General features: G+C 35.0%; 1 protein-coding gene across 15 annotated transcripts in view; it reads right to left on the reverse strand.

Moving 5' to 3' along the window:
• nrm (neuromusculin) overlaps window positions 1-21117 on the reverse strand; it is a 433949-nt gene that overhangs the window by 127839 nt on the left and 284993 nt on the right. For all 15 annotated transcript variants that reach the window (XR_011172628.1, XR_011172629.1, XR_011172630.1 and 12 more), the window contains one exon: window positions 532-721. Coding sequence is in view for 11 of the 15 variants with exons in the window: in XM_069109818.1 (XP_068965919.1) it covers window positions 532-721 (190 nt within the window). In the remaining 4 variants the exon portion in view is untranslated. The remainder of the gene's footprint in view (window positions 1-531; window positions 722-21117) is intronic.

The following is a 21117-nucleotide window of genomic DNA, read 5'->3' on the forward strand; positions in this document are numbered from 1 at the left end:
AATTCCTCATATCGATTCAAATTTATATGATGCGAATATAAAAAAACTGATTATTAACTTCGAAATGAAGAACGCTTGATTATAAATACACATCTCAAGTATTCGACCACAGGATGTTAATTAAACCGTGAGTCACAAAAGATTGACTATAAATCTGAATTTCTGATCCAGTCGTATACAGTCGTACGTTAAATTTTACCTTGATTTCGATTGCATTTATATATTTACACTACATGGACACTTTTCGATATAGATTATTTTTTATCTTATACCAACAAGGAGATAGTAAATATTACTTTCGATCGTTTGCCACTACGTTTCATACGTTTTGTTAATATTAATATATCGTTAATATAAACCAAGCAAAGTGTGCACATACTCACGAACGACAATATACGTATGTATATTACGATTATCGTAGCGAAACGTAGGGCCACGTCTTGTCGCCTGTTAATACGACAGGCTGTCGTCGCTTGTGTTATCTAGGAGACGCGAGAAAGCAACGATAAAGTTAAGATACGTGTGCTTTACCTGACGGCGATGTCGTTGTTCCCGCGCGTAATTCCGACGTCCTCGCTGAAAATGAAGATACGCGTCGCTCCGCGATACCATTTGATGCTGTGAAGCCCTTCGCACTGTGGCAATTTCAGCACGCACGGTAGTTGCACCTCTGTACCTAGTTCGGCGTGCTTTACGCTCTTCAGCCATGGCTCGCTGCTCCCTGAAACAACGTACGCAAACGCCGTGAATTGCGTGCAGTTCGTTCACTCGTTCGTTCGTTTGCCTGTTTGTTTGCCGGTTCGTTGTTTGCAAAAAGGATGAAGTTCTGTAGGAATGATTTCGCGTCGCGTGAACGTGACCGTTCTCCACCAGTTTACAGATCCGATCCTGTCGGAGACAGTTATTAAACCATCGTCACGTACCGTGATACGAGAAAACACGCCTTTGAATTTGCAGTTGGTTTAATCCTAAAGAAATAGGATAGCACCGATAGGATTTCTAAGTCAATCCCTATGTCGATGACGCGGTACTCATTTTCGCTACTTTTAAGAAATTTTTATTTTTTTATTAGAAGCCAGAATCGCGATAGGTTTTCAGGTCTTTGAACACGAAGAAGCTAATTTATATTTTAAGAAATTTCAAACATCAACATTTTACAGGACCGCGTGTAACCGTGTACGGTGATTACGTTCTTTTATGTCAACGTAAAGATTGAAACTATTCGGAATTACGAGGATAAGAATTTTTGTCAGATTATTTATCGAACGTGGTTTATACTGCGAAGCGAAGGATACTGTAAAATAGAGAAAGAAAAATGTGCGGGTATTAAAGTTCAACGATCTGAAGATTGTACGTTATGGTACGTTATGGTCGAAGAACATTTTTCATAAGTTGATTCGTAGTAAAACTAAAGGAATTTATGCTTGATAATGTCCAAGTACATTATCAATCAAGATGTTGCTTGTAGAAAAGAAGTTCAATTTTTATTGTACAAAAAATTGATTAAATGATCGCAAAAAATGGAACAATATTATCCATTATTTAGTATTAAAGTAATAAATAGTTATGTATATTTGTAGGAAAATATACATTTTTTCTAGCTAGCTATGATAATGGCAAAGTATCGTAGCTTGGAAATTTCCCAAGCTAAAAATCCGAAGGCAAAATATCCTTAACTCTTTGTTACGACGTTTGGATAGGATACATGAATGTTTATGAAGCTTCATCGTAGAAAGTCAATCTTCTCTCGATGAGCCAGAACGCATTTCGCGAAATGTCATAGTACGCGAACGTTTCAATATTTCTCTGCTATTGTCGCTAAAGCTATAAATATAGCAAGCCCCGAGGAGAGATATGAAATGAAAAATCACAACGAAGAGTCGCGACGTAGCACAGAATGCGAAACAATTTTTTCCTACCGGTCCGCCAAAACCAGTAATACCAATTGCATTCATTAAATCATGCAATTCTACATATCGTTTTAATTGCACATATTGAAACGAAATAAAATATCAACGCATATGTATAAATGGAAAATATTTCAATTTTAACATCTACAACGATATTTTATTATCCGAATGGAATTTCGATATTTGCTTTGTTCCTCGTTACAAAAAAATTTCTTTAATAGATTCATTTATTTTATTATAGAAAAAAAATAGTCGTTACATTTGTAACGTTAAATCAGAGTTAAAAAAACATCTTGGACGTTAAAAGCATTCTGATCTACGTGCACCCTCTGATACCACGTCGTGAAAGCGGTAGTAAATTTCGCAGTCACAACTTATGATAAACAAGAACATAATTCTTAGTTAATTCACGCGAAAACTCGGCACGACCGAGTGAGAAGAGCAGAAGAGGGCGAGAGAAGGTAGAGAAGTTGTGAAACTAGAAGCTCCTTGGAAATTGACGATTTAAGGTGATTTATTAGCGGTTTCTGTGACTCCAGGCCACAATTTCATACGACGTCTGGCGAACTTCCTTTAATTCCGTCTAACGAGATCGTTAGAAAAGTGTCCAACTTTCGATTAGTAAATTCGATAAATAATAAACCAAGATATTACAGAAAGAAAAGCGCGTATACGGTAAGTATTTCTCAGATCTTCTCTCAGAACTTTATCATTCGCTTTCAATCGATAAAATCAAATAAATGTGAATAAATTAAAGTTTTTCGATCGCAGCTTTCTACAAATATACTTTTCAACAAGCTGTCACGTATTGGCCAAAAAGGTTTAACTTTTTCTCAAATATACGTAAGTACAAAATCGCGCGATGGTCTTAGATTATCTGTGAAAATAAAATATTGTTTGTTTTGTATTGGATGCTTGGTACCATTTTAATTTTGTCATTATTTTTTTTTTTTTTTTAATGAAATATTTAGTCTCTAATTCAGTAATTGATTAAAAAGATATTGATCGTGTACGATATTTTAGATTTTAAGTTTTCACCATGTTATTGGATTTACAGGAGCAGTCCTGTGTATCAACGTTTCGTAGACGTTGCGGTCTACTTCTGAAAAGTTTCTGGCTTGCCCTAAAGAAGTAGACTGCAACGTCTACGAAACGTTGATACAAAATACAACATACACAGGATTGCTCCCGCGAAATCAATAACATGCTGCATATAATATTCTTCCATTTTTTCAATGATGCGATCTTTAAATGTAATTTCACATATACTAAAAATTACTTAATATAAATGTAACTTTAAATATAATCGATATAATTTTTAAATATATGTATAATTCGAAATAACTGCGCTTCGTATTTTCTACCATTCTGTTTTCAGTCTTTTAAGAAAGTGAATTTTACATACGGTTGAGAAGGGTTGGGAAGTTAACATCAACTGAATAAAATAATCATAAACGGTACCTTCCTTTTAGCAGTTGACATTCTTAGTTCAGAAAGAAGAGAATAAAGAGAAAAAAGACAAAGAGCGACTCGTTTCTCGCATTGAAATATGTTATTTGGCATTCAATTCTTACGTCTCTCGGTTGTTTCCACGATTTTCCAAATGTTGCTGGCAAACGTTTGAGCAATATTCGTGGTTACGGAGCCGCATAAACATATCGGCCATAAAAATCCCGACCGCCATTGAATCGTAAAGCTGTCTCGGAGGAGACAATAATCAGACATCGGATTTCACGGATCGTAACTTATTGAAGTATCGAAACCCGATAATATTTTCATGATAAACTACGCACCGACGAAATCCTACTAAAAGAAATACAATACACGCTCGACGAGCATCAAAGGGACGTTTTTCAGTGGTAGATATTGAATTACGCACACCGTCATCGTCTCTCTCTCTCTCTCTCTCTCTCTCTCTTCGTCTTTTTTTCTTTCTGTTCAGAAAATTGTGACTGATTTGAATTAGAAATACCACTTTCTTCGCACGTTTTTATTTATTTTCGCATTTCCGTCATCGTTGCTGTAACATTTATTTCATAATTATTCTCCGTATTTTTCCTCAATGTTAAAAAGTAATTTATTCGCGATAGCCTCGATCTTAGAATTGACAATTATTTTTTATACTTTTATTCAAGACCGTCCTTTTATATTTTATCGAAATTCTTAATGTTTTCTCCAACGAAACATCAAATTGTTGTTGGCTTCTCTTCGATTCCCTTTCAAACGACTCTTCCGTTTTAATCCTCGCGTACCAATGGCAATCCTAATTTTTATACAATCTTTCGTATCTTCATCTTTTATATCTCACAACGAAACTCTCGTTTCACACGTTGATCCACACCGCTTTCCCCGTGTCTGATTCCAACATACCTTTTTACTTTATCACCGACTATCGAACCATCTTATTATCTCCGCACGATAGGCTGAAGAGAGAAGAGAAAAGTTACTTATGTTCCGGGGCCACGAGGGTGCAGACGAAGAAGACACGAGAATGTTAAAAGGGTAGGCGTTATCCAATACTATGGGAACGAAAATCTGTTAGAGTTCGGATGGGGTTCGCAGATGGCAAGTGCTAGAAGCAACGTCTGCTTATCTTCGCCCGGGATTGGATCCTGAAACCATATCACACCGCAAATATTACGTTCAAATGGTGAATAATGGAGTATGTCGAGAGCTCTCATATTACAACTTCATTCTTCGTCTCCAGTGACACGACTCGCCTGAATGTTTGACGGTCCTTAACCCTTAGGAAACTACCACCAAGTCTCTTAACTCGTTGCTTATTCTCGAAAATCTGTTCTCTATTATTCCTCTTTTCGGATTTTTTCCACCTTTTACCTTTTTTCTTTTCGCTTAAACGCTTGACTGCACAAGGTACGAAGAATCAACGTGGTTATTATGCGATGTTTCGTTCGATTAACGTATCATCTATGTTCGTGTTTGATTTAAGTTTTATCGTATAAGAGTATTTCATTTATTTGTTTAAATTTCTCTACGGACGAATTTAATCGAGATCATGAAAGAATAATTATTTTCTGGTCCTCGGTTATGAATAGAAAATATATTTAGAAATATTAAAAAGGATGGATAATGTTGGATAATGTTGGATGTATCGATATTTCGTGAAATCGTACTAAGTATGCTAATGGTATTTAAGTATATCAAAATAATTTTATGAAAAGGTATTTGTATGAAATTTCTTGCTGTTCTATTTAGCTAAATAGTTTTTAACGCTAAATACCTCGTACAATTGTAATATACAGATTTAAAGTCAACATTACGTATAAGAGTAAATACTAGTCTAATTAATCTTTCATTAAATATATAATTAAGCAAAATAAACATAATTAATGTGCGCGTATTCTGCAAATAAATTATTCGTTTCTATATAACAGAATTAGATATTCTGTCATATACAATAATTATTTACTTCGACATAATATCAAGTGAAATTATTCCTATCGTCGTGTCTAGTTTTTTCGTTATTAATTACGCTATTTAATATAAATTTGTACATGTTTTTACAAGTTTACGCCAGCTAAACCAGTTATGATATCGCGTAACAGTATCGCAAAAAGACTTTCTTTTTCTCATATAAAAGCAAGAGTGTGCCAGACACAATTTTATCTTGACGTAAAATTCTCTTTCATGCAGCAAGCTCTTCAATCAATTATTAAATAAAACTAGACATATATACGAGTATACAAAAGTTAGGCGAAGGTCAATTAAATAGATATATACGATGTACGATACATTTAGTAACTACAGCATAACGTTGCAAAATAAAAAATTACCATTTTTTATTTAATTCACGTCATTCGCAGAATCGAAATCGAACGCGATCGCACACGCTTAAGAGGAATTAAATGAATGAACTTCCAGCCGATTAACAGTTCAGTCGAAACACAGTTACCGTGATAAATATTTATCGTGTGAAATTGCACGCATATATAATGACAGAGGATTTACAGACGCGTCGAATACGCGCCTTGCCGAATTCAGGAAATTCTGTCGCCACGAACAGTGCAGTTCCTTCGAATTTCTAATAGCCGTCTAGTGACACCGTTTCTGAGGAGCATCTGTGCTGTGTCTTCGCCGTTTTATCGCACTATCACTCCCTTGAGCTGGTTACTTGAACACGGCATATTGTAGAAAATTCATTCGAAAGCAGAGCTAGAATTCGATATGGGGCAGAATTTCACTCGCATTCGGCATTCGATTTATTTGGCTCTTTCTATTTGAACCACCGTTCGTGAGATTTCTGCCATATGAGATACGAAATACAATTGGACTATGGATGTTTATGCAGATTGGTATTTTTATAAGTTCGATCAAAAGAATTTTATTCATTAAATATCGTAGCGTGTATTATACTCCAGAATCGATGTTCCTAAAAATGTGGAATCTCTGGACATCGAGTGAGATTGGATGTAAAACGCGATAGAAGCGTGTAACAAGTGTAATAAACGTTATAAGCGTAATGAAAAGTTCATTGTTACAGTTTGTACCCAACAATCTACAATGAAATTTATAATATCGATAATGAATGCATAATTGTATTTCATATCCGAATGAACATGAATGAAGTGTAATCAATAGTAATTTAACTCTGCTGTGGATTTTTAATTTTATCTAATAAATATATATATGGTAACCACGGAGGTAATAAAATGTATCGATACGTGAAAAATAGAAGGACAATAATTTAAAGTTTGGAACACCGATTGTGTCTTTGTATCGTTTCTTTTTTACTTTTTTCTTTCGTACGTTCTCTTTTCGTATATTCAGCTTGAAGTATCTTGAAATTTAAAATCGTATGAAAAAGCAGAAAGAATTTCATACGTAAATAATGAGTGTAATATATCTTTTAATTATATTATTCTTTGTAACGTTAGCGATTTAAGAATGAGCTCGTGCATTTCGTTAAAAACCATTTACACAACTTTATATTTTAACGCTTCTACTGCTCCAATTCTATTAGAATTTCGATAAGACGCTACACTTACTATGCTGAAAGTGATGTATTATTCTACGTTTGATCGAAATTTCTTCTATTTCTTTAAAACACTTTCAGAAATTTATCTTCAAGATACGATTCTAACACTGCTTCTTTTTTCTAATTAAATTGTAATAATCGTCTCTCTTTGTGCACTTTTTTTTCAAATCCGACTAAACACAAGAATTCAATGTAACAAAAAAAAAAAAAAAAAAAAAAAAAGACAGATTTTGTCAAATACAACGTAGTTTGCATCGAGTGGAATTCTTCGTGGTACTATAGAGAATTCACGTTTGCAAATCTGGGTCAAAGGGTAGCATGTTGGTTCCATTGAATGCTACAATGCTTGCAGAATTGCTGTTGGACTGGATGCACTTGTAGATTCAGGGGCAATGGAGTAGACACCGTGTTTGTTTCTTTGCTGAGACATAGGAGATGGGGTTAATAATATCGATATATCACAGATATATATCATTTCCTTTTCTTGCTTTCTCAGCGACGAAGAAACGCAACAATATTCCTTATACACACGTAGATATATTTTCTAAATAATTAAGATCTGTATAATTTGACTTTTTATATATTTTAAGTAATCGTAATTAGTTATATTTCTATGAAACTTGGCGCTGTACAATTCACGCGATTCAATTTTGTATGTTACGGACAGAAAAAAAAGGAAAAAAGGAAATTTAAATGAATTCCATTCGAATTCATAAGTCGAAAACCAAATTTTCTGATCCCATCGGATAATATTCAAATCATGTTTTTTTAGGCATGACTAATGAAAACGCGATTTGTCTTATTTCACATGTTTATCCGGACACGACGTATACGCAAATCTATGCAGAATTAATTAATTCGAATTAAATTCATAAACTAGGTTAATTCAAATTGGAATCAATTGAACCACAGAGTACACGATCGATAAAATTTCACATTACTAAGGCACATATTGGAATGAAAGCTTAATATTTGCATTGAAAGACAAGCGTAATGTTTCGATTTTTTTCGACGCTTGATTGGATCCAGTTTTCTGAAAATCGCCAATATTCCGCAAAATTTTGCTGTTCTATTCTTTTCATATTATCGGCGGATCTTCCTTTTTATGAAAATTTTTATTAAAAAAAAGAAGGACAAAAAAAAGTTCGTATCAGCTATCGGAAATTGGAGTTCACGCGCGAGATTTTTGCAGAATTTTTCTTCGAGCACGAAATTAAAAGAGGACAGACGATCTCGATAAATCGAACAAACTTTAATATTATTCGACAATTTCTTCGAGATCTCTCGTCCTTCTCGATTCGAAACGATTTCCATATTTTCTTCGCGTTTTGTGGATACCAAGAGAAGGAGAAAACCGTGCTGGAGGATCAAACCTGAAAATCCGCGCGATCTCATATAAGCGTTTCCCTCAGACTCGCAATGCAAAATCGACCGTGTTTCCATGTCATCTATGTGTGTGCTGTGACAAAACCACGGTAACAAGGTATAAGATATATAGACTATGAAAATTCGATTCGATATAGACGACTTCCAACTAAAAATTAAATTTTGCATTTTACCAATTACATTACATAATTGTAAAAGTAACGATTCTCTTGACAGTCTTAGTATAAAAAAAGCCAACAGTAATATACAAATACACGTAAATAAGAAAATTTAGTCAAATGTGAGAACAAAGTTCGACAATGCGATCGAAGAAATAATTGATACAAGTCTAAAAATTTCGGAACCACCAAGTATAGCAGCGTAACGAAGGATTTAGAAATGTCTCTACAAATCAAAATGATCCAAGGACGGTTTCTCATTTTTCTTGAAAAGTGTCAAAGAATGTTTCAGTATCTTTAAAAACAAAAAGAAGTCTACCGATGAAACGATTCCAATGGAAGTTAAATAGACAAGGTTCGAAATAGACAGCGAACGAACGAGAAAAATCAACGTGCTCCATTTTCTAATTGATAATTTTATTGACCAAATCATTCAAACAAACTGAGTCAGCCATTTAAATGGTAGTTAACTGACCGTCGGCTAATCGATTAACTCCGCGTTTAACTAATTATGGAACGTGCAAGATGCAAATTCTGCGGGACGTTTGAGTCCGACGCAGCTGACCGATTTTCGCATATATTCCGATCGAATATTCGTCGTTTTCGTTTTGTAAACTGCATATGCGATGCCTGGCGCAAGAACAAGTCGCACGGGCTTTTGATAAATCTTTTTGCCCGTAAACGGGTTCGAAAATCCTTCGTCAATTTTTATTCATTTTCTTCGCTGTTGCCGCGAGAAAAATATCGTTGATGAATTCAGGAGAAAATTTCATCGCGTTATTTGGAATTTCGTTTAAATGCAACGTTAAATGCTTGTTGATTTCAATGAAGGTAAAAATGTTCTTCCGTATACTATGAAATTTTATGCCTTTTGAAAATCGATACGTCATAAAAATTTGCCACTAGCAAACTATCGGTAAATTATTATTTACTTTTAAAGATGTTACACTACGCTTTGTCCATTAATTTATGCTCGATCGTGTAGATTGAATGAAAAGAATACTTTTAGCAGGGCGAATTTAATTAAAAACAAATCTGAAAAGTTGACGCTATCGTAAACCAACTTTAACGCGCTATGTCTCAGTTCGAAGTTTGTATAACTTTAGTTGAAAGTTAGTTTTAAATTAGGGGATCTCTTTAATCGCACCTGGGTGTATGCATATGCTTATACGGGACGAAGAAGGGTATGCGTTTAAGAAAAGGGATCTGAAAGCATTTTCTCCGAGAGAAAAATTTAAGAAAACATAACCGCAAGCTGTGGAAAGGAAGTAGTGGAACAATGAACGAATTTCAGCAACATTTCACAATTTTAACTTTTTTTCTTACTGCCTTTCTATCATAATAATTGGTACACATACGTGTTACATATACGTCAGTTGTTCCATCGTACCTTTGCCCATTCTGTATTGCACAATAATGTAATTATTAACGTTTAAGTAAGTAAATTTATTCTAATTCCTCTTGCATGCACGTAGCTTCATTGTATAATTCGTCTGTCACGTTGAACGAATTTTACAATATATAATTAAACATTTTATGCTGCCCATTTCTCCTTCTTTTATTACAATGTAGTTTCTTCTCAGATTGTTTCCTTACAACGTTTCTATGTTCTCTTTGTGTTCTGCGGTCCACGGCTCCAGAGTTGCAGTTAAGGGTTCATTAAAATGAATCGAGTTTAATCTTCTGAGAAATTATTTAAAATATCGTTAACCCGCTGTTCGTGATTCTAGTAAAACAATAATTTCGAAGTAATTTCATATATTTGCTCGCAGCGATGCGATAAATTATCTAGAATTTTCGTGTTTGTACATGCAATCTATTTGAGAAGTAAAAGTTGCGTGTGTAGGTAGATACATACATAGGTTCGCACAGTGATTTAACCGTACGAGGGATTATTACCCGCGTGAAATAACGAACCTTTGAATCGCAAGTGGTGCTATTCGAAAGTGCCACATAACAAGTGTCGACTTGCCGCTTTTTCTATTCGAAAAAGCGTTCTTAATTTAAACCTTCCGCCACGGCTAGCGAGTTTTAAAAAACTTTCTTCTTGAAAAGTTTTAAGCACATCCACTGGCTATTCGAAATGCACTCAACTTTTGAAACTTCTAGCAAGTTAAACGCTTAATAACTACAACGATTTTTAATATCAGACAGGGTTTCGGCATTAAACTTTCGAATTTGACCATTACGCTTAAAATTTCAGGAATCTCAACGACAGACGATATATTTTCGATAATATTATATTTACGTTGCCTGAAAACGCTTGAGTTACTTAAGTTCCAGGGTTCCGATTTCCTATTGTTTCTCGTAAAATGTCATAACAAATACTACACTCTGCATATTTCCTGTCTATATCTTTACGTATTATATCCATTCTTTGCATTTTCATACTTTTAAATTTCCAATAAGCGCGTAAGAGCGTGCAGATTTCTTCTATAGTCTACGTATCACGATTGACCGATCGACAATTTAAATTGTCTTATAGACTGGTCGATTTTTCATTTCTTCGACTCTTAATTTTCGAAGACGTCACACTTACTCGATCAACGGTTCCATATTCAAGAAGACGTTGATTTACCGCGATCGATCGATCCTCACCATTCGAGCGCTATATTCCCGTTAGAAACAACGATAGTTTCGATCTGGGTTAATCGGGCTCGAATTTATTAACGGAACGACCACGTTTATCATGATTCGCGTTTCATTTCTGGCGTGTCAGAATTACGTATTCCGGTGGCCACATGACTATCGAGATCTCGGGAATCGCGCGCGTAATCCGGAGCGGAGATGCACGCGCGCAACGGGTTCACGCTCGGCCAGCGGAGAAGCAATTTTCGAGCGAAACTTTTTGCATCAACATGTAAATTGGCCACAGAAACGCGCTCGGCCTGGATAAAGACACCGGGAACGCTTGCCCGGATAATGGGAAATTAGACGATCCGTCATAGGTGGTTCCTCGCGTGGCTCCACGAATTTACATCGAGCAATGGAACGATTTTCGTTGGAAAACTCGACGACTCTCGAAAATTGAATCGAACTTCGTCGATGGAAATTTCGCCAAAGCCAGTTCGTTCGGCACGATCGATTTATGTTCTGCCATTTATTAGCGAGATGAAAAATATTCGTTCGCTGTTTCGCGTATCGACGTTCGTTGCTTGTTTGATTGGTAATTGATAGCATAACCGAGCAAGGGTTGATTCCTTTGAATGAAAAAGTAAATTGAAAATTTTTACATGTGAGTCTTCGTTCTTGAAAACAACATTTTTGAAGGTCTGCTCGATATATAACACAAGACAATATCAGATTTCATGGATGAATAAAGAGGAAATAAAACATATTGGATGTAAGTTAGAACGTATGTATTATGCTATTCCATTTACTATATACAGGGTGGTTGGTAATTGGTAACACAAGCGGAAAGGGGGTGATTCTACGCGAAAAAAGAAGTCGGAAATATAGAATAAAAATTTTTCGTTTGAGGCTTTGTTTTCGAGAAAATCGACTTTGAATTTTCGCTCGGTACGCGTGCACTTTATCACGTCTCGTTATAACGGATCTCACTGTAGATCGTTGTCTCGATGGAAAAATTAAAAAAAAAAAAAAAATTTTTTATTCTATATTTTCGACTTCTTTTTTCGCGTAGAATCACCCCCTTTCCACTTGTACCACCAGTTATCAACCACCCTGTATAACACAAGACAATATCAGATTTCATGGATGAATAAAGGGAAAATAAAACTAATTGGATGTAAGTTAGAACGTATGTATTATGCTATTCCATTTACTATATATATATCATTTACGCGGAACTTTATGAAACTTTTCTTCAATTGCAAGAAAGAAAGTACTTTATAATCCTGTAAGAACTACTTGAAACAGTTCATTGTTGAGGAAGACGAGAAGTTCTTCGATGCACGTATTATTTAACAAAGTGATAATTTGAAAAAAATTCCTTGAATTTCGCTGTGAACTTCTCCAGCAACAAAACGCCAGCCAGCAAAACAGTCTGCGAATTTTAATATCGGCTAATACCAGACGCTATATTATTATGTCACGAATGCGTGCGTTCAGAGGTAAATTGCCACGATCCATTCTGTGATAATTTCACTACTCGATCGTGAAATCTCGTGTCAGGCTTCATAGAGAAGTGAGAAATACAAGGAAGTCGTGAAAGGTAAACGAACGTGCAAATTCGCGCGATCGCGAATGTCTGGACGAAGCAAAACTGCGTCGAAGATAAACTCTGTCAGTAAGCAGCTTCTGTAACGACTTAGTCGGGGTTTTATGGATCTTCTGGAAGTATAAAATAGCATATGTAGCGGAAAGTTAGTTTATCGGATCCGTTTCTGACCGAAATTGTGCCTTTTATGGCGGATCGTGTTCGTGGGTTCGACCGATACAGCGTTTTCCGAAAATAGAAACGCTAACGCACCTTGCGCAACCAATGCCTGTACGCCACTAGTTTTGAATTTGTTCCACAAACTCGGATTTCACAAGGATATTCACTGATTTGCGCGAGGATGCATGTTGCCACATATTCGCGTAATAAATATCTATACGAAATTAAATTTTGCCTGATTTTAGAGTCCACGAAGCTGCTATTGAGTTGGCAACTAAGTGATTGCGGATTTTGTCATTAGGTGGTAATGATAAAATCCGCAATCACTTAGTTGCCAACCCAATATTTTGTCTTTGTCCTGACGATCTTTTACGGTTAATTGTATTATATTGAGTGGCAGGGAAAGTATAGCGTTTTCGTCAGTCGATGTGTTATGCGTATATTTTATTGTAATGCTTGTCTAATAATTTTTTCACAAGAAAAACAGTCAATAACTGTTTAACATTCGACAAGAGTTCATCTCATCTTATTTATTATCCTAATTGTTACAACGCATATCTTTATCATAAGAAAGTGAGCAGTTCGCAAACGTGCAAAAGCCACAATTACTTGATAAGGAAACTAATTTTTCTAGAGAAACAATCACGAAGCTATCCGATAAATAACGACAAATTGAAAAAAACGATGCATATATTGTTTAATAATTTATTAATTCTACTAAATGTTTCTAAATTATTCTTGAATTTCGCTACTCCTGAACATCCCGATAAACATTCTTTTTCTGAAACAATGGCTTCTGGTTATGTAATAAATGGATGCGATAAGGATAAAAGATAGAATGACAGAATGGTTAAGTTAAGCTTAGGTTTTGGATGAAGTATGTCACTGGGGTTTATGGTACCTATGTTGGGGTTGGCAAAGGAAAAACTGGTTTCGATTGATGCGAGTGGTTTAACAAACGAGATCTACCATTCTTTGTTTTATTCCTACCATTTTGGGTATTTCAGAGGAACCATTAAGTACATCTTATAATTTTTCTCGCAAATATTAATCATATTCTTGTCCTCTATGTTTCGCGTTATAGCAGGATTTAGGACAAAACCCATTGTTTCAGTGAATTGTGTCTCTTGAAGCAGAACAATAACGAAGGATAGAAAAGAAATTGATTCTTTTACTGATTCTAGGACAGAGCACGACCATATCGAAACCTTATAAATCACTCAACCAGTTCTACCGTTAAGTGAGTTAAGATCGTGGAAATATATAACTACAGATGTCTAAAAAGGTGTAGATTCTGTTGTGTATCGATGCTTTTGATATTTTACGGTACGCTAATCTATCTTTAAAATAGTTCTGACATCGAAATATTGCCGATAATAGTCGATAATACAATATGCTGTTACGTTAGAAATATTACATTATGATGTAATTAACGAGCAGTTTCATTTCCGGAATTTCATAAAAAATTTGATTTGACAAGTTAAAGATCGCTATAATATTGCCTTCGGATGAACGGTGGCAATTATAGTCGTGAAAAGCTTATATCTCGGGCATTAACTTATCATTTTCTTGTCAGAACTTTGGTCTTCGTAACTCTCCACTGATCCTTGCTGATCTTTTTATTGTTCATGCGATTTTTCTTGCCTCGGCAAACAAAGTTCGATCAAACCTGATTCCCGTCATTTACAAAAGTTTATATTGAACTCTTTATATTAAAATTTGGATTAATTAAAATTACATTTTTTTTTATTCAATCTAGTATATCGTTTAAGTATTTAAATAGTGTTTATTCAGATATGGAAATTATTGAACTACGTTTAGATTAAAGTTGGAACATCTGAAACGTTTCAATGGAAACTCGATATAATTAATTTTCCTATCGTTTAATTATTCTAAAAAAAATTATACGGTAACTACAAATAAAGATAAGTCCATTTTTACTGATTTTCTGATATTTAAATTTGCATAGGAAGTAAAATCCTGTACAGAAAAATAACACGAAAACGTAACTTAAAATGTAATAAACATGAAATATCTGCATAATTTCAGTACTTAACATGTTTCATGGTATTTTATGTGAGATTTACATTCCTACTTGCTAAAAAAAAATCTTGTTTTATTCTCTTCATCCTCGCGGCGTTTACGACTTTAACTGTACAATTTATAAATCGTTTTGCATGAAAGTGCGATATACCGAGTTTATTTTTATCATTTCCTGCGTTTATCGGGTGTTGCGTGCAATGAATTTTTGAAACAAGGTAGATCTAACAGAAAAACGAAGAAGATATTTTCACGGTGCGTAGCAACTATAGAATTATCTCTAGACCTAATCCAACGAATTAAAGTTCATCCAAATGAAGATTATACGGACAAAAAGTACGACAAATCCATTTCTGTTAATATTCTCATTATCAATATTTTCACTTCTATGCTATTTTATGGTTAAGAAGAAATATATTTTTTTATAAAACACGCGTATCTATATGTTATTAAACACCTATTTAGTCGCAAAATCAAATGGAAACATAATTTTGACGCGGAATTCGTTGACAAAATATCGAATTTTAAATTTGTCTTTTTACAAAATATGAGAAATGCGACTCGTCATGTTCGTCGTCTGTCGTCTTCAAATATCGTCGATAATACGATGTCGATTAACGAGACATCGAAACGCTCGTTATCTATCTAAAACCTAATAAATTGGCTAATTCAGCAGTTATGGCTATTTTTGGAACGCCCATAATCGCGATAATAACATCTCCATCGACTGGCAGGCATAACGCGTTCCTCCATGTTTCAGAACTACCATCATACAGAAAGATATTATCGCGTGGATAACGTGCATGTTTTCATTCTTGAAGAAGGAATTATGGAAATTCGCGATCGTAAAATCACGACTTACGAATTTATAGCATTACCTCGTTTTCAGTATACGGTTCATCTTGAGAAAAAGAAGATGATTCATGCAGAGCTGCTCTATTCACGGTGTAATCAAAAGCTTGTCAACCGAACTTGCCTGTTCATCGAGTTCAATTTACATCGTACGTATCCATATGTGCGGAGCAAAGCAGAAAATAGAGGATTGGACGAGATATATTAAAGGTATGCCGATGTAATTACTAGGTTCGCAATAGCGAAACGAGTTTTCTAATCAAATCGCGCGTGACCAAACAGATGGCCGTTTGTTAACACGGAATTTCTTTGCCAATGTTTTTTTCACCACATGTAATTTGTATTGTGGGATTCGTTCGTTGCATGTCTCCTTTGAACGGACATACTCGGTGATATGTTTCATTGAATTGACACTGTTTGAAATACGAGTTTGAAATAAGGTTAATACGAGTTTATTCGTTAAATAGAATATAGAAAGATAAAATATTATTGGTAAGTTAATTTTTATCGGACACAGGTCCTTATCGATTCCCGCAAGTATCGAAAAAATTGTAAAAATATTTTTTCTACAAGCGAACGAGAGTGTATCGTTTGAAAAAACACGATAAATATATGTTTTTTTACTTTTTTATTTTTTGGTTTCGATGTCATCCAATTGTTGAGATGAAAACGAAGTTAATATGATAGTCGAAAATCGAAATAATCTGTCAAATCGAAAGATATACGTAACTCTTTAAAAGGGAAGAAAAAAAAAAAAAAAAAAAAAGAAAAATGCGTGACAGATCCATGAATTTTTTTAATTTTGCAAAACCAACAAGAGCATAACCAATCCTACGACGATCGAAATTTTTGAAATGTTCAAGAGGATGACAAAAAACACGAATTTCATCCAAAAATCAAATGAAAATACCAGTTTGGTGACACAAGTATTGGTTGGGTACGTTTTGAACTTTAAAATTGCTCTTCCATAGAACGCGAAAAATATGGTTTATCGTGTATTTCCCCTGTGGCCATCGTATATTATTATGTTCGTTTATTTTTCACGCAGCCATCGAGGTCGAAATTCGTAAGAACTTCATGATTTTATCCAACCACTTTCTAAGCAAGTTACGAAATGATGCGTTTTACTATCGAAGCGAAGATTGGAAACGCGATTGCACGGACTTTTGCTTCCTCAAACGGGATCCTTGTCCCCGGAAGACGTTGAAACGATCCACGGATATCCAGATTTTCGAAACTTTTCCATGCAATCTCCAGAGTGTCGATAACCCAAACACCGTGTTTTATCTAGGTACTTGGATTACTTCATTTTACAAGGGCTACACATTCCGAAAAAACGAGTAACGTTATCAACACCCTGCCCAACGTATTTATCCTTTTGACGTAATTTCTATCACTGTCGATTCAAGTGGCATTTACATAATTTACCATTTCGAATTCTTAGCTATCGTTTACTATTAACAGGAAACAAAATTTAGTTGATTATCATCTCACTATCCATCCTCTAAAAATTATATCGCTTTCGAACTTTCTGTCGATAGTACATTAATAAAACATCGTCTATACTATCAAAGTGTACTTTACGGGCACAGGAGACAATATATCACGTACGACAGATTACAATCGCCTGACTTCTGAGTTGAAAACTCGTTCATCAGTTACTCGTCTAACGTAACATATACCTTTACGGAACATGATAGACACATAATGATGCTTCTTATTAAAGCACGTCTTCCAAGTTTATCGCAAACCTACATTTTTTTTAACTTTTTTCTTCTTTTCTTTTTTTGTTACCTTGCCTGCAGCTTTCAATGTTGGATATTCTCCTGTTTTATAGGTTGCAACTGTGGTCGCGGAGTTAATGGACTATGGTTAAAAACGTATTCGTTTTCAGCAGCGTCATTACAATGTTTTGTTATCGTCGAAACTTCGATAAATGACGGGGTTTCTTGCGCGCAAACTACAGCCTGGCATTCGCGGCTCATCAGATCGGATAAAATTGCAAGTACAGTAAAGAAAATCAGTGGAAATGATCATGCTGTAATATATATCGCGAATCCAGGTAAAAACACAGCTAATTACGCCGGTATTAATTAACCCCCTAATGACAATGGATGTTCGATTCAGAGCTGAAATATTATGATACTTCTTTATCGACTTTCTTGCCGGTTTATACACAAACCTTCCTTCCACTGATTTTGATTTTATTGGAAATTCACGAGTTTATAATATTAACTGCTAATTAGATAATACTTTGATAAATTTCCCTCAAACAATATACCGTGGTTTCCAACTAATGGTTATCGAACTTTGTATATTATTCAATGCTTTTTCATACAGATATGTACTTGCGACGGCCCAATTTTAGTTTCGTCTCAATTGTAATCAACGAACGAACGATTTATAACGATTTATAAAGGTGATCGGTAATGGTCGATAAAAGAAAATTTAGAAAACGAGCAATAGTAATAAAGCGGTAACGACAAAATTTTATCAAATATTTTTTCCATATTTCCACTTGTGAATTATGCTCCTCTCTTTTCTATAGGAATTACTGGTTACTGTATAAAGGTATAAAAGTTACTGATACTCATATACGCACATCCTTTTATTCAACTTTATTTTATCCTCTATATTAAATGATTTTTCTATAGAAAAATAAAAAGAAAAAAAATGTTTCTATAGAAAAATTCATCGATGAGGGAAGATTGAAAAATTGGAATATTTCTATTTAGCACGATTAAATGTTGATAGGTGTTAAATATTTTATATAAAAATAAGAAGACTGATACGACTTACCATGATGAAATATTTATAAAATATAACAAGGCTCAGGTGGATAATCACTGCTTACCTGAAACAAAAAATAAAAAGCAAAGTCATTTCAGGACCATCGTATTAACTGAATTTCACGAAAACTTAGAGAAGATACAGGTATTCTAGTTTTGCATGAAATCGAGCAGTTTTCGAAAGACTAATTTTTCCACGGAAATGAAGACAAAACAGCGAGCGGCTGTTTTCAACAGCCGTGTAATAACCGCATGATTATACTTATGACTTTAGTTCACTTCGCGTTTGTATTCGGCGCGCTTCGCCGCTGAAAATAATAATAGTTCACAAACTGCATTGAACTATAGTCGTTCTCGCAAATTTTCGGCTTACCCTTGCTGCTTTGAACGACTTCGCGCACAAAGGGAACGATTCTATTGCAATTTCGGTTGGCAAATGGGGGTCGACGTTCGTTCTATTTAAAACTAGCCAGATGCAACAGAGAAAAATCAGTGAGAAGTGAATTATTTCAACGTATTTATAGAATTATTCGCTAATCTCGTGTGTTGTAAAGAAAGTCAAGTTATCCTATAAAACGACAAAGATTTTTAATAGTTTTGAAAAAATGTTTAACATAAATTCGAGATATTTTTCAACGTTAGAGAAATACAGTTGCGTGGAAAATGACAGAGAGAACGTAGCAGAGTTAAATTAACGAATGTCCTATGATTTATGGACGAGAATTAATTAACTACGAGCGGTGTGTACCTGTCTAAGAATAGTCTTTGACGTATTATACGGCTTCGACATATGCTACGTCAGTATTGCTACGGCCTCAGCTGCGAATAGGTTAAACAGCAAAATGTTTCCTTGTCCCGTTTCTCTAGTTTAAATTAATATTTTATTTCAACAGGAAATATAGAAGCACGTCTTGCATGTTTACATTTAATTCGCAGCCACGCACAGCCACCGAGTTTGTATGTCCACTCCATATCTTTATACTTGTTCTCTGTCTTTCGATTCTGACGAGAGCGCATTGTTATCCTATACACAGAATATATTATTTCTCGCTTGTTTGAACGCTCCGGTTTACAGAGGAAATAGAGGTTCTGGCTTGAAATGGCAGTATACAATCTTTTATAAGATCAGCCGAACAAAATGGGATGGATAAACGTTTCCGGTTTAACGATCGATGTGTTCTTCGTTTTAATGGAAGAGCGTTTTCTCAATCTACTACGCGTATTTAAAATTCACTTTGCATCTTATTTTTTAAACGAGGAAAAATTACGCGAAGTACATTCAGTTCTACAAATACAAATACTCGTAACTTGTGTTCTTCAGATAACCTGGTTAACATCAGGCGGACAATGAATAAGACCGCGACAAGAGCGAGCGAGTAATCGCTCAAGAGATTAACCTACGACCAAAGATAAGCCAGAATGTAGAATAAGCCTTCCTTATTCGAAACGTTGTCTCTTTTGGTAAATTAAACTTAAAAAATAAATCATTGACGAATATAGAAATGAAGTAGGATCGATCAATGAACGCGTCTAATTAGAAGTTAGCTGATAACGTGTATACGTGTATCCAACGAATATTCAGTCTTTTTAGAGAATATCCGCTTGTCAATAGTGGCAACAGATCGAAATATGAAACCTTTGATCGTCTGTCACGTTTCTAAAATAAAATCTATCTTAAAATATGAAAATACAGGTATAAGTTTAGTGAGAAATTATATCTGAGTACGCGTGTACTCGATGAATCCTTAATCAAAATTTTCTCGAAGAGGAACGAGGCTTCAAGCGAATAAATTTTATTTCTTATATTATCGATTCATTTCTGCTTGCAGAATGATCTTTCGCCCAGTTGTGTCACCTGTCCTTAGACATCCTGTACAGAGGGAAAGCCCACAGCATTAGAAGCTTTTCGGAGGATCGTGGTGATCCGCGGTCGCACAGACATTAAAATGTAAAGTAAGCCTCGGCGGCGAGAAACGAGCTTCGCCCTGCACAGCACCTGCAGATAACGACGCCCTATCACGGAGCCAGAAAAACTTATCGACCTCGGATGCTGCGACGTCCTGTGTGCTTAACCCGTTTCGGAATTATACAAATTGCGAGCACATTAGCATACGAACCGATGGAGACGACGCGGCGCAATGTGGTGAACTGTACCGGAGACGTGGAATAAAACTAAAAAGCCAAGCGATAGATCTCAGAAAATGAATATTTGTACTCTATGGTTTGCGTCGCTAGCGACAAGAAATGGCGAGCGCGATGTTAGATGAAAATGTATGTTAAAATTTTTAGGATTCATGGTAACGCGGTACGAAGGGAAAAAAGAACAGAGAGAAATGAGCGGACGACGAAAATGATGGTTGCCGCTGTAAAAAGGCTTGGAAAAGATATGACTACATGCATGAGGATATTTAAGGAAGAATTAAGTAAATCTGGAAAATTATTAAGGTATTATTAAAATTATTATTGAAGAATTTTTATCAGACCAGGATCCTCTCGCATAAAAATTTGTCAATTAATAATATCGATGAATCTCTCTGAATCACAGGTTACAGACTTTTCTTTCGTAGGTTTACATCGAAGAGAATAATCAGGTGATTTATCATTTGTAAGATTTGTTTGTAGAATTTGTATTTTTGTAAGTACTGTA

The sequence above is a fragment of the Bombus flavifrons genome, chromosome 3, assembly GCF_040668555.2.
Source record: "Bombus flavifrons isolate JBK064 chromosome 3, iyBomFlav1_principal, whole genome shotgun sequence".
In the NCBI taxonomy this organism is placed as follows: Eukaryota; Metazoa; Arthropoda; class Insecta; order Hymenoptera; family Apidae; genus Bombus; species Bombus flavifrons.